This window comes from Zingiber officinale, chromosome 8B (genome assembly GCF_018446385.1).
Source record: "Zingiber officinale cultivar Zhangliang chromosome 8B, Zo_v1.1, whole genome shotgun sequence".
In the NCBI taxonomy this organism is placed as follows: Eukaryota; Viridiplantae; Streptophyta; class Magnoliopsida; order Zingiberales; family Zingiberaceae; genus Zingiber; species Zingiber officinale.
Window position 1 is genome coordinate 46,218,165 of NC_056001.1, and position 15,673 is coordinate 46,233,837.

Genomic DNA, 15,673 nt, shown 5'->3' on the forward strand with positions numbered 1-15,673 from the left:
TGTAGTTAGCTTATAAATAGACTATATGTTTTATGATTTAATTATATTGAAGTGTGAGAGATTATTATATATATATATATATATATATATATATATATATATATATATATATATATTGAGAAAAAAATTCTCAGAATATTATTTTTTGATATATATTAAGGTACTGTGACAGTGTTCTCTGCTACTTTTTGCATGCATCTTTTGCACACATGTAGCAACTCTCTAGCCGAACATCCGCCTTAATTAATTAGTTGATTTTCCTGCAGTCGAGCCTGATCTCGCCGTCGGTACCGGTGAGCGGACTTATGCTTCCCATGTTAACCATGGCGGTGGCGAAGTCGCTGCGGAACCTCGCCATGTTGGTCGAGTAGGTGGCGACGAGGGAGTCGGTGGAGCCTCCGCCGTAAAGCTGTTGGTCCGAATGCAGCAGCCCTTTCTTCCCGACCAGATTTCGGAAGTAGTAGTTGTCGAAGTAGTACGGGGTGGTGGAGTCGAGCGGGACGATGTTGTCATCGCCGCCGGAGCTCGGGCACTTGGACTGCGCCGACGACGCCAAGGTGGCGGCGATGTCACTCTCGTTGTATACCCTGTCCCGGAATGAGATGCATCTCGCCTGCCCTATGGTGTGTGCCCCTGTTCCGGAGATCCACGTACGCATGCGTTAATTCATCTATAATAAGCATGATCGAGCACGTAAAAAATTAAATAGATCGATTAATTAAATTGATTACCTGAGAGGGCTACCATGTCACTGGAGCTGAGACCCTTGTTGGAGAAAGCTGAGACGAGATCACTGAGGTTTGATTTGGGGGATGGAAGATCGGTATTAGCAGCATCAAAGCTCGCCGTGGTTGCATCCCTTCTTCCTAGTTGAACAGCCCACGTAGGACCGCCAAGCTGCAATTAATATGAATATATATATATATATATATATATATATATATATATATGATTCAACAAAACTCGATCAAAACCACGTACGCATATGGGCTCGTAGCTAGCATGAGTTAATTAGTTTAATTTTATCGCTTACGGCGACGACTGCATCGCGAGCAGCCACAGAAAGAATATCAGAGCAGGAGACGACTTGCTTGCAGGTGGCCTCGAGCTGCGACTTGATAGTGTCGACGACGTCGAAGCCTCGCAGGGAGTTGTTGTTGGGGACTGCAGTCTTCTCTCCGGTGAAGCTGCTCGTGTCATCCAACAGCACGGATCCATCACAACCCTGCGTTTTCAATAAATGTACGACGTCAGTAATTAAAAAGACGGTGCTAGCTAGCTAATTAATTAACTGACATTGACGAAGCAGTCATGGAAATGGAGTCGGAGCAGGGAGGCTCCGACGCGGTGCTCCTTCACGACGGCAGACATCACGGCGGATCGGATGGTGGGCAGGGCGGCCGGGCACGAGGTGTCATAGAAAGTCGACGACAGCTGGGCCGATCCGATGGAAACCAAGAAGAAGAATGCCACAATACGAGGAGAAGAAGCCGCCATTAATTAATTGATAATGCTTGGAGCTCACAATTTAAGGACGTGTGTACTGCATTGGTACACTCAAATAACCAAGTATTTATAGGGTCGTTTAAGTTTTAACTAGTGGTCATCTACTCAGAGCTCAATCAAATTCACCTACCAAAGATTATATTCAGCATAGACAACAAACTGTGTTCTAATTGAATTGAATATATATATATATATATATATATATATATATATATATATATATATATATAAATAAAACATCCAAGTATGATCCTAAAACTACAGAAACCTTATGCAGATATGCCTCTGGAAAATTTCAAGAAAAAGGACATCTTACCTCGTTAGATTTTGAAATATTAGCAGTTATTTATTGTCTAGAAGCCTTCAGATTATTCATTTGTAATAAGCAAGAAATTACCATTCGAACCGACTGCGAAGCTATAGTCAAGTATAGCCAACAAACTAAAGGATTAAGAAAAGGATTAAGTACTAAGAGATGGCTAAAATTCACAGATAATATTATTAATAAAGGTTTACGTATTCACTGGGAACATATAAAAGGAATTAACAATTCTTTAGCTGATACTTTATCTCGTTTACTCCACTAACAATTTTTGTTTAGGTAATGGATCGGCCAAGGAAAGTTCGCACATCGTTTGCTACTAAAACATTAAGATTTGGAACACAAGAACTACAACAGTTTACACAGCAAGAAGATCAGTTTCGCTCTTTATTCAGAGACAAACTAGATCACATTCAACACTATTTGATAGATAACATTTGGCACATTCCTACCATCCCTGGTAGCTCCGGACACAAGATAGCAGTCATAAATGCTTTAACAAACTACTTTCTAACAACCATACAAAAGCCAGCAGGCAAGAAATTCTCTTGCTATGTAGTCTTTTCTGGGCCACAAGCTGGGGTATATGCTACTTGGGAGGAAACAAATATGGCCATACAAGGCTTAGAACATCCTTTCTTCAAAGGGTATTATTCACTTGAAGAAGCCTTTAATGCTGCCAGGACTCAACTTGGTGCTAATTTCTTTATTAGCACTTTATTAAAAACAACAACTATGGTGCCAACTAGCTCACAATCAGAAGAAACTCCTACATATGCACAAATTACTGAAGGAACTCATGGGTCTCCTTCCTCTTCCACAACATTAGAAGAAAAGAAACCACAACGGGCCAATTATCTAACACTGGCCCAGTTAAAAGAACAAGCTGCTACAACTTTTGCTCAAAGAACATCTGCAGCCCATATATTGGGCATGCCCAACACTATACCCGAGGATATCAATTCCTACGTTCGGAACCTAGCAGAACAATCTACACTACAGACATTTTTTGAATTATGTGAAGCATTAAAGGCCTTCCACAAAAATCCCCCTCCTGGGCTAACTATTACCTATGAAGCAGAATTTGGCCCAAAACTTAAATGTCAGAAAATTGGGCCAACCTGTGAAGACTCTGCTAAATACGGATGTCCATGCCAGTTGCTATATTCCTTCCGAAAAGCCAACTTAGACTATGAAAGGTATAAAGCAATTTCATACAAAGGAAGGCTTATTACTCCTTTTCTTCTGATGGACTATGGACTACTATACAAAGTCTGGATACATGATCCAGATTCTGTTAAAGATTTTCCTAAAAAGCTTGGTACTATTATTTCTCTGGCCCTCGAAGAAGAGGAAACGTTTGTTGTATGTACTTTTGACAGCTCTCCACCGGAATGGCTTAACCTTAATATTGAACCAGCCAAACATCTGGTTAAGCTAGATATCAATGAAGTCGGGGGTATCCAAACAGAACTTGACGATTACCCATCTGACCCCGATCTCCATTGGGAAGCTCTTCCTACTATTGAAGATCAATTAAAGCATTGGAGAGCATCAGTACAAGGAACTAATTGGGCTTGGGATCGCTTGACAGATCCAGATAATTACTTCCTAATAGGAGAAACTTACACTGAGAAGATCTATTGGCCAAAAGATATGGGGACTAGATTCCTCCCTTTCTCCTTCAAAACACAGCATACGACATTGCTTCAACATTATAAAAGAAAAACTGAAAGATACTGTCAGAAGAGACTAGCCAGCTCTGTTCTCTCTGCTAGAGCATATAGAGCAGCACTCAACAGAAGTATGCAGTCAGACTTAGCCGGAAGTTCACAAACTCCCTCTCTGGATCTTACCAGTGACAATAATCTCGACAACTTAATGGAGACTTAATAACGTCATCCATGACGTCCTCTCCCAGAAACACAACACTACAAGAACATCTACCAAAAACGTCATTCATGACGTTTTTTCTGCCACCTAGCCATTATGTCCACCCACCTAAAAAGAAGCCATCTGTCCTCTCAACTAAACCCTTCTTTTGCCAGGCCCCCTTTCTATTTCTTAGAGCTTTCCACTTGTCCTTCGCCAAGCTTTCTCTTTCCAGGCCCCTCTCTTTCTCTGCTTTCCTTCTCCTCCAAGAAAAGCTCTCTCCTCCTCCTATAAAAAGACCCCAAAACTCTCTTGCTGAGGCATCCACTTCCCCCACTGCACTCACTACTGTCTATACTCTTCCGCTGTTCTTCAAGTTTGCGCAAGTGTGTTTGTAAGTTCTCTCTGTTAAGTTATGTAAAAATTCGGTACTTTTATGTAATATATGTTGTCTTCTATGTAAGCTATCTTTATGTAAAAATTTTATGTAACTCTCTGTAAAAATTCTCTATTAAATAAGATCTATGCTTGTTGCTTGTTTTATACTGATAATCTAAGTTTCTGTCTCTCTCGTCTTGGTTCTTTTCCTCAGTCCTTGTCTTAGTAACCGATAGGTGAACAGTAACTGTATCAGGAATAACCAATCAGTATCTATACTTTTAGCAAATTGAAAGTATTAACAAAAACTTACGCATAAGCCGGGGCACTGATTGAAAGGTGAGGTCCTGAACAGGTGAGGCTCCCTGGAAAACAAACAAGAAAAGAAAGCAGTTTAGTTAAAAAAAAAAAAAAGAGAGTAAAAATTTAAAAAGTCAATATATTTAACCATACCATCACGGTATTGTGACTATCTACTTTATTTCTGCACTTCACTATTACTGTATTTTTCTTTTACTATTTACTATTTAATATTTACTATTTACTGTTTACTATTTACTGTTAACTATTACTGTTTTACAATTACTATTTACTGTTAATCTACTTCTGTTATTATTTACTGTTAATCTACTTTATTACTGTTAAAAAAAAAAAAAAAAAAATTACCATTCCTATTTACTGTTTACTATTTACTATTACTGTTTTACAATTACTGTTTACTGTTAATCTACTTCTGTTATTATTTACTGTTAATCTACTTTATTACTGTTAAAAAAAAAAAAAAAAATTTGGTATCAGAGCCTTAAGACCCTTTAGGACCCTATAATTTATGAACAAACTACAATTTAGAAACACTCATTACGAAGAAGCTATTGAGTTTTCCCAACAATTTGCTAAAAGTAAAGAAACTGGTTACAGTAACGTCTCACTAGTAAATCAAGGCGACCAAGTACTAGTACAACAAAATAACACCATACTAGCACTACTTACTTCTTTACATTATAGGCTTACGGTATTAGAAACTCAACTACTTACTCTAGAAAATCATATCTATAAAGATACTCACACAAGTAATCTAAAAGAAACTCTTGAAAGTATTAACAAAGACCTTAGTAAATTGTCTTTAGGAAAAACAGTTATCCGACAACAACCTACTACTTATAAATTTCTTACTTATAAGACTCAAGATATCATTTCAAATGGATCTACAAACAAAGAAACAAACTGAAAGTTTTTCTGGTTTATCACAAACTTTAAGACAACCAAATAAAAACTTATCCATAATACCCAGAAGGTCCTCAACAAATATTGCCACTTATCAATTAGAAGAACTTATAGACATAGAACAAAATTTAGACACTTTTTCTAACGAACAATTAAATACCTTAAACCCCAAAAGAATATATAATCAAGGACTATTGTCCTTCTCGACATCACTTTATAGACATCACAGAACACAACCACTTCATCTACCAGATGGAGGTGAAGAAAGATTTACACTCATGACAGAAGAATCAGCAAGAACACTTTTACAAAGAAAACATCACTACATACATCTAGGATTAATAGTATTTGGACTAAGAGGACTTACTAGAAAAAGTATAGGAGCTAAAGTATTTTTAGTCCTTTATGACTCAAGATTTTCTGACAATGATAAGGCAATTATTGGACTCATTGAAGTAGATATGAATAGCAATTTAGGAATTACCTATTTCTGTCCAAACTTCAATATGACAATCCCAGACTTTATAGAACATATTAAAATTTCAGTACAAGCCCGAGGGTATGGAGACTTTCAAAGACATAATATTCAAATAGACATAATCTTTCTAGGGAAAACTATGACAAATATTAACAATAGTTTTAAAGTTCAAATTACTAGTGTTATTGAAACCCTTACGACAAAAGGCATTTATTTCCACAAACCTAAGGACTTCTCATCAACATTACTTGCAGGATTGGACTGGACTCTTAATTTAGAATTAAACAATAAACCACAAACCTTACAACCAACAGAATCCATTATTTATAAAGATAGACATGGAAGCTCTATAGTAAGATTTCATAATTATAAACCTTCAACATCACAGGAAGAAGATAATGAAGAAACTCAAACTAACATGAATTTAATGAACATTGAATATAGCATACTTGACACTCCTATAAACAATAATACGGAAAGTAATTATTTATTTTATGACGATCTAAATGAATATGTTTACATTCCATTTGAAATAGCCAATTATTTCACTAAAGAAGATTTAAAAGAATTAGAAACTTTTGACCTTTTACACCATAAATTAGAGCCTGACTGGATGTTATATTTCGACGAAGAGCATAACATAATTGCTAAAAAACAAGATTACTTCTCAACAGTAAATCTAATGAATCCAGCCGAATCTAGTAGCACTAGTAACTTCAGACCACAACCGCTACAAGTAAGATACCCTGAAAGTTCTATGAGAACTATGGATTATGGGGAAGGACATCCCCCAAGAACAAAGATTACCCCATATACTAATAATAATCCTTTATTACGAACAATAGGAAAAAGAAGACCACCTGAAATTACTTACTTTGGCAAGAATTCGGTCTTGTTAAATATTGGAGAATGCGATGATCCGCAACTTTATGATACTTATCTAGAACAATGGATAGTCTCTGTTAAAAGAGATTATCAAGCTAGACATGAACTAGACATAGAAACAGGAGAAGCCATGATAAGAGTAGGAGAAAATTACCTAGGTGATGTTGCCAGAGCAGCATGGGAAGCCTATAAAACTACATATCCTGAGGAAGTAGCCAGGATGGCATCACAAGGAAATAACATACTCAATTTTTGCTATACAATTCATAGGTTGTTTACTGCCAGAGATGCTAATACTGGATTAGATATAAGACAAAGAGAAGCTATGAGAGACTTAGAACAATTACAACTCTTTAGTTGGAACTGGATTAAACCTTTTTGTAATGACTTTCTAGCATTAACAGCAGTCTCGGGTAACTATTGTAACCAACTTCCAGGAGATTTAGGAAAGGAAATACATAAAGCCTGGACAGACATGAATGTAGCACCACAATACGATAATATTGGAGTAAGAATTCAACACATTATTTCCATACTTAAAGAAAAATGTACCTATATCCATATACAAAAGCAATTAAAAAATCAACAATATGGATTTTGTAGTCAGATATATACCCCTCAACAATATGGCCTCACCCAACCTAAATCAAGACTAAATCATTCATCAAGAACACCCAGAAAATTGGTAACAAGGTCAAAGGCAATAAAACCTAAAAAGACTTATTATCTTAGAAAAAGTAGAGAAAAGAAACCTTACTTAAATAAAGAAAAACATGTACGGAAGTTCAAACCAAAGAAGACATATGCCAATACTATCACATGTTTTGCCTGTAATGAACCAGGTCATTTATCCTCTGCCTGCCCAAATAAAAAGAATTTATATACCCGAGAAGCAAAACTAGTTACCTGTACAAATCTAGATTTAATAGAAGTACAATCAGATGTTTCTGATACATCCTCTATCTACTCTATTGTTTCTGTAGATGACATAGAAGAAGTTGTTCCTTCTTCTGATTACAGTCTTGTAAACTCTTTCTTGCAACCCTCGCATCATAGATAACCTATATCCTGAAAATTACATACCCTATGATACATTAGACAATCTAGATGAATTATGGGAAGACTCTCTATTTCCAGATACAAATCTAATGTTTAAACAACTTAACAATAAGACTACAGAAGAACTTAACTGCATACATGAGTGGATACTCAAAACAGGAACTGATAACATTCCTTGTTTCTTTTGTAGTTATTATCCTTCTTTAGACAAAAGAGGAACCTGCAAAATATGTAAAAAACAAGCCTGTAATCTTTGTCTTCAACAACTATTCTCTATTACGATACCTATAAGCCAGCTCTCTAAAGGAGGAACTAGAAATTTTTTATTAGAAACAAGAGTTTCTGTATTAGAAACACGTATTAATAAATTAGAAACAGAAATTGAGATCCTAGATAAACAAATAAAAGAAAATCTTCCTCCACATTCTTCTTCTCAGGTTAACCTTGATAAAGGAAAAGGTTTACAACTTATACCAACAGATAGAGATCTAGTCTTTATAAAAGCCTCTAGTATATGTAATACAGGAAAAACTTTAGACATTAGAGTCAAATGTCTAGTAAATATCCATGGCCATGAATTCACCCTACATGCCTTTTTAGATAGTGGAGCTACCAACTCCACCATAGATGAAAATACACTTCTTTCTGTCTTACCAAAAACTTTTATAAAAACAGCATCACAACCATTACTAAGTACACAATTTGATGGCCAACAGTTAGCTTGCACGCAATTTGTTACTAACACCCATCTAAGATTTTATGACAACTGTGGTAAATACGGCACACCACTCTCACTTCCTAAGCTATGGATTAAGCCACTCTTACATCCTAATATTCATTTAATCCTAGGTTTAAATTTTCTGGTAGCATCAGATAGAGCTTGTCTTCTAACTAAGGATTATGCTCTTTTCTTTTCCTCACCCATAATATCTCCAATAGTATCAGACTATCCCTCTATTGTCCATCCCTTAAATACAAAATCCTATATAGAACTTCTACCTTCAGAAAACACATCTTGTCAATGTTCTCCTAAAAATGCCTGTAAACAACCTAGTAAGAAGACACAACCGGATAACCAGACCTGTGCCCTAGCTTTTTCTGACTACCAAGACTCGGAAAACTAGCCCCACTTGGCTGGTCAAGCCCTATAACTGATGACACCTGTATCCCATATGATCTTATACTCCCACAACAGTTACTTCAATTAATAAACACACATAAACCTGATTTAGACTCTCTCATTTCTAGATTAGAAAAATTAGAAATCATTGGAGAAAATCCTACTAAATATTGGGACAGAGATAAAGTATACTGCAAGCTATCAATCATTAATCCAGACCTTACAATTAAGACCCAAGACTTAAAATATACAAATTGGGAAACTGAAGAATGCAAAATGCATATTAACCAACTCTTAACTTTAGGAGCCATTCAAAGGTCTACATCTAGGCACCGAAGTCCAGCTTTTATAGTTAATAAAGGATCAGAACAAAAACGTGGCCAATCTAGAATGGTATTTAATTACAAGAGACTAAATGATAATTGTCAAGAAGACGGTTATAAAATTTCCGACAAAGACCAACTCTTAAATAAAATCCAAAACTCAAAATGGTACTCAAAATTTGACATGAAATCAGGATTTTGGCAAGTTAAAATGCATCCTGAGTCCATTGAATGGACAGCATTTTCCTGTCCCGAAGGACATTTTGAGTGGCTTGTTATGCCTTTTGGCCTTAAGGTCGCTCCTCAAATATTCCAAAGGAAAATGGATGACATTTTTCGAGATTTTTCTCTCTTCACTTGTGTGTATATAGATGATATTTTAGTTTTCTCTAAGACTAAACAAGAACATTATGCTCATCTTCATATTATATTTAATTTATTTGAGAAACATGGTCTGATTATTTCTCGAAAGAAAATGACAATAGCCACTACTCATATTGATTTCTTAGGAGCAGAAATAGGGCAGGGACAAATAGCCCTTCAACCTCATATCTCTGCTAAAATCCTTGCTTTTCCAGATAAGATGGAAGACACTAAAACTCTAAGAGCCTTTTTAGGACTCCTAAATTATGCTAGACCTTATTTAAAAAATATAGGAAAAATCAGCGGCCCCTTATACAACAAAACCTCCTTAACAGGACAAAAACACTTTAATCAACAAGATATAGCACTTGTAAAACAGATTAAAGAATTAGTAAAACAATTCCCATGTTAACACTACCACTTGATGCTGACTACTTAGTCATCGAAACAGATGGATGTGAAACAGGATGGGGAGGAATTTTATTTAGAAAAACATCCAAGTATGATCCTAAAACTACAGAAACCTTATGCAGATATGCCTCTGGAAAATTTCAAGAAAAAGGACATCTTACCTCGTTAGATTTTGAAATATTAGCAGTTATTTATTGTCTAGAAGCCTTCAGATTATTCATTTGTAATAAGCAAGAAATTACCATTCGAACCGACTGCGAAGCTATAGTCAAGTATAGCCAACAAACTAAAGGATTAAGAAAAGGATTAAGTACTAAGAGATGGCTAAAATTCACAGATAATATTATTAATAAAGGTTTACGTATTCACTGGGAACATATAAAAGGAATTAACAATTCTTTAGCTGATACTTTATCTCGTTTACTCCACTAACAATTTTTGTTTAGGTAATGGATCGGCCAAGGAAAGTTCGCACATCGTTTGCTACTAAAACATTAAGATTTGGAACACAAGAACTACAACAGTTTACACAGCAAGAAGATCAGTTTCGCTCTTTATTCAGAGACAAACTAGATCTCTACCAATCAATCATATAATATGTTAACATATTATATAATATATTAAACAAAATCATATAATATTAATGTTATATTATATCAGTAACTGTATCAATATACCCAAAAATATTTTTAATATTTATATTACTGAATAGTAATTATTATCCATAATAAATTATATAGTAATTTACTATTTATTAGTATATGCTATTTGGGAGGAAACAAATATATACAATTAGAACATCTTTCTTAATAATATTTACTATAAGTAATTTATTTAGTAATAGTAATAGTTATTACATTTATATAAACAGTACATACAACATTAATAAACATAGATATTACTAAATATTACTATTAATATTTTATGCGTAAAATTTATGCATATTAATAATTGATATTACAGCTATATCATAAATTACTGTTAATAACTTTATGCATAAATTACTTTAATATTATTAATAGTAATATATATTAATATGCATATTATATGACAGTAATAACTATTAGTAATAACTATTACTGTCAGAAAAATCTATTAGTAATATCAAAAATCTATTAGTAATAACTATTAGTAATTTATGCATATAATATTAATATGCATAAATTAATATTATATGGATAATATTTTACAGCTATTAACAGTAATTACTATTATGTTTAAGGTAATTTATGCATAGTAATTATATTACTATTAATAGATTATCAATTACTGAACTTAATAGTTATTACTAATAGTTATATAAACAGTAATTATAAATTTATAATTTTATAATAATATTTACTATTTATATAGTAATATAAATATTACTAAATATCGTAAACAGATTAATATAAATATTTACTATAATATTACTAAATATTATAGTAATATTACTGTTTACTTTATAAAGCATAGACAGTAAACTGTCTAAATTATATTACTGAAGCCTATAATATTTAGTAATATCTATAGTATCTTTATAGATATGATTTTCTAGAGTAAGTAGTTGAGTTTCTAATACCGTAAGCCGATAATGTAAAGAAGTAAGTAGTGCTAGTATGGTGTTATTTTGTTGTACTAGTACTTGGTCACCTTGATTTACTAGTGAGACGTTACTGTAACCAGTTTCTTTACTTTTAGCAAATTGTTGGGAAAACTCAATAGCTTCTTCGTAATGAGTGTTTCTAAATTGTAGTTTGTTCATAAATTATAGGGTCCTAAAGGGTCTTGAGGCTCTGATACCAAATTTTTTTTTTTTTAAACAGAAATAAAGTAGATTAACAGTAAATAATAACAGAAGTAGATTAACAGTAAACAAAAATAACTTGACAGTAAACAGTAATTGTAAAACAGTAATAGTTAACAGTAAATAGTAAATAGTAAATAGTAAAAAAAATACAGTTATAGTGAAGTGCAGAAATAAAGTAGATAGTCATAATACCGTGATGGTATGGTTAAATATATTGACTTTTTAAATTTTTACTCTTTTTTTTTTTTTTAACTAAACTGCTTTCTTTTCTTGTTTGTTTTCCAGGGAGCCTCACATGTTCAGGACCTCACCTTTCAATCAGTGCCCCGGCTTATGCGTAAGTTTTTGGGTTGCTACCCTTCTTACTTAGCCCGCACAGGTCTTATATGATTTTGGTTATTCCTGATACAGTTACTGTTCACCTATCGGTTACTAAGACAAGGACTGAGGAAAAGAACCAAGACGAAAGAGACAGAAACTTAGATTATCAGTATAAAACAAGCAACAAGCATAGATCTTATTTAATAGAGAATTTTTACAGAGAGTTACATAAAATTTTTACATAAAGATAGCTTACATAGAAGACAACATATATTACATAAAAGTACCGAATTTTTACATAACTTAACAGAGAGAACTTACAAACACACTTGCGTAAACTTGAAGAACAGCGGAAGAGTATGGACAGTAGTGAGTGCAGTGGGGGGAAGTGGATGCTTCAGCAAGAGAGTTTTTGGGTCCTTTTATAGGAGGAGGGGAGAGCTTTTCTTGGAGGAGAAGGAAAGCAGAGAAAGAGAGGGGCCTGGAAAGAGAAAGCTTGGCGAAGGACAAGTGGAAAGCTCTAAGAAATGGAAAGGGGGCCTGGCAAAAGAAGGGTTTAGTTGAGAGGACAGATGGCTTCTTTTTAGGTGGGTGGACATAATGGCTAGGTGGCAGAAAAAACGTCATGAATGACGTTTTTGGTAGATGTTCTTGTAGTGTTGTGTTTATGGGAGAGAACGTCATGGATGACGTTATTAAGTCTCCATTAAGTTGTCGAGATTATTGTCACTGGTAAGATCCAGAGAGGGAGTTTGTGAACTTCCGGCTAAGTCTGACTGCATACTTCTGTTGAGTGCTGCTCTATATGCTCTAGCAGAGAGAACAGAGCTGGCTAGTCTCTTCTGACAGTATCTTTCAGTTTTTCTTTTATAATGTTGAAGCAATGTCGTATGCTGTGTTTTGAAGGAGAAAGGGAGGAATCTAGTCCCCATATCTTTTGGCCAATAGATCTTCTCAGTGTAAGTTTCTCCTATTAGGAAGTAATTATCTGGATCTGTCAAGCGATCCCAAGCCCAATTAGTTCCTTGTACTGATGCTCTCCAATGCTTTAATTGATCTTCAATAGTAGGAAGAGCTTCCCAATGGAGATCGGGGTCAGATGGGTAATCTTCAAGTTCTGTTTGGATACCCCCGACTTCATTGATATCCAGCTTAACCAGATGTTTGGCTGGTTCAATATTAAGGTTAAGCCATTCCGGTGGAGAGCTGTCAAAAGTACATACAACAAACGGTTCCTCTTCTTCGAGGGCCAGAGAAATAATAGTACCAAGCTTTTTAGGAAAATCTTTAACAGAATCTAGATCATGTATCCAGACTTTGTATAGTAGTCCATAGTCCATCAGAAGAAAAGGAGTAATAAGCCTTCCTTTGTATGAAATTGCTTTATACCTTTCATAGTCTAAGTTGGCTTTTCGGAAGGAATATAGCAACTGGCATGGACATCCGTATTTAGCAGAGTCTTCACAGGTTGGCCCAATTTTCTGACATTTAAGTTTTGGGCCAAATTCTGCTTCATAGGTAATAGTTAGCCCAGGAGGGGGATTTTTGTGGAAGGCCTTTAATGCTTCACATAATTCAAAAAATGTCTGTAGTGTAGATTGTTCTGCTAGGTTCCGAACGTAGGAATTGATATCCTCAGGTATAGTGTTGGGCAGGCCCAATATATGGGCAGCAGATGTTCTTTGAGCAAAAGTTATAGCAGCTAGTTCTTTTAACTGGGCCAGTGTTAGATAATTGGCCCGTTGTGGTTTCTTTTCTTCTAATGTTGTGGAAGAGGAAGGAGACCCATGAGTTCCTTTAGTAATTTGTGCATATGTAGGAGTTTCTTCTGATTGTGAGCTAGTTGGCACCATAGTTGTTGTTTTTAATAAAGTGCTAATAAAGAAATTAGCACCAAGTTGAGTCCTGGCAGCATTAAAGGCTTCTTCAAGTGAATAATACCCTTTGAAGAAAGGATGTTCTAAGCCTTGTATGGCCATATTTGTTTCCTCCCAAGTAGCATATACCCCAGCTTGTGGCCCAGAAAAGACTACATAGCAAGAGAATTTCTTGCCTGCTGGCTTTTGTATGGTTGTTAGAAAGTAGTTTGTTAAAGCATTTATGACTGCTATCTTGTGTCCGGAGCTACCAGGGATGGTAGGAATGTGCCAAATGTTATCTATCAAACAGTGTTGAATGTGATCTAGTTTGTCTCTGAATAAAGAGCGAAACTGATCTTTTTGCTGTGTAAACTGTTGTAGTTCTTGTGTTCCAAATCTTAATGTTTTAGTAGCAAACGATGTGCGAACTTTCCTTGGCCGATCCATTACCTAAACAAAAAATTGTTAGTGGAGTAAACGAGATAAAGTATCAGCTAAAGAATTGTTAATTCCTTTTATATGTTCCCAGTGAATACGTAAACCTTTATTAATAATAGTATCTGTGAATTTTAGCCATCTCTTAGTACTTAATCCTTTTCTTAATCCTTTAGTTTGTTGGCTATACTTGACTATAGCTTCGCAGTCGGTTCGAATGGTAATTTCTTGCTTATTACAAATGAATAATTTGAAGGCTTCTAGACAATAAATAACTGTTAATATTTCAAAATCTAACGAGGTAAGATGTCCTTTTTCTTGAAATTTTCCAGAGGCATATCTGCATAAGGTTTCTGTAGTTTTAGGGTCATACTTGGATGTTTTTCTAAATAAAATTCCTCCCCATCCTGTTTCACATCCATCTGTTTCGATGACTAAATAGTCAGCATCAAGTGGTAGTGTTAACATGGGAATTGTTTTTACTAATTCTTTAATCTGTTTTACAAGTGCTATATCTTGTTGATTAAAGTGTTTTTGTCCTGTTAAGGAGGTTTTGTTGTATAAGGGGCCGCTGATTTTTCCTATATTTTTTAAATAAGGTCTAGCATAATTTAGGAGTCCTAAAAAGGCTCTTAGAGTTTTAGTGTCTTCCATCTTATCTGGAAAAGCAAGGATTTTAGCAGAGATATGAGGTTGAAGGGCTATTTGTCCCTGTCCTATTTCTGCTCCTAAGAAATCAATATGAGTAGTGGCTATTGTCATTTTCTTTCGAGAAATAATCAGACCATGTTTCTCAAATAAATTAAATATAATATGAAGATGAGCATAATGTTCTTGTTTAGTCTTAGAGAAAACTAAAATATCATCTATATACACACAAGTGAAGAGAGAAAAATCTCGAAAAATGTCATCCATTTTCCTTTGGAATATTTGAGGAGCGACCTTGAGGCCAAAAGGCATAACAAGCCACTCAAAATGTCCCTCGGGACAGGAAAAGGTTGTCCATTCAATGGACTCAGGATGTATTTTAACTTGCCAAAATTCTGATTTCATGTCAAATTTTGAGTACCATTTTGAGTTTTGAATTTTATTTAAGAGTTGGTCTTTGTCGGGGATTTTATAACCGTCTTCTTGACAATTATCATTAAGTCTCTTGTAATTAAATACCATTCTAGATTGGCCACGTTTTTGTTCTGATCCTTTATTAACTATAAAAGCTGGACTTCGGTGCCTAGATGTAGACCTTTGAATGGCTCCTAAAGTTAAGAGTTGGTTAATATGCATTTTGCATTCTTCAGTTTCCCAATTTGTATATTTTAAGTCTTGGG

At 34.8% G+C, this 15,673-nt stretch overlaps 1 protein-coding gene across 1 annotated transcript; it reads right to left on the minus strand.

Annotated features, from left to right (window-relative positions):
• Window positions 1–247: 247 nt before the first annotated feature.
• Window positions 248–1,497, minus strand: LOC122016259 (cationic peroxidase 1-like). Its single transcript, XM_042573494.1, has 4 exons — window positions 1,297–1,497; window positions 1,034–1,225; window positions 732–897; window positions 248–633 (listed from the first exon to the last, which is right to left on the minus strand). The coding sequence occupies exons 1-4, from the start codon at window positions 1,495–1,497 to the stop codon at window positions 248–250; spliced, it is 945 nt and encodes a 314-aa protein (XP_042429428.1).
• Between the last annotated feature and the right edge of the window lie 14,176 nt (window positions 1,498–15,673).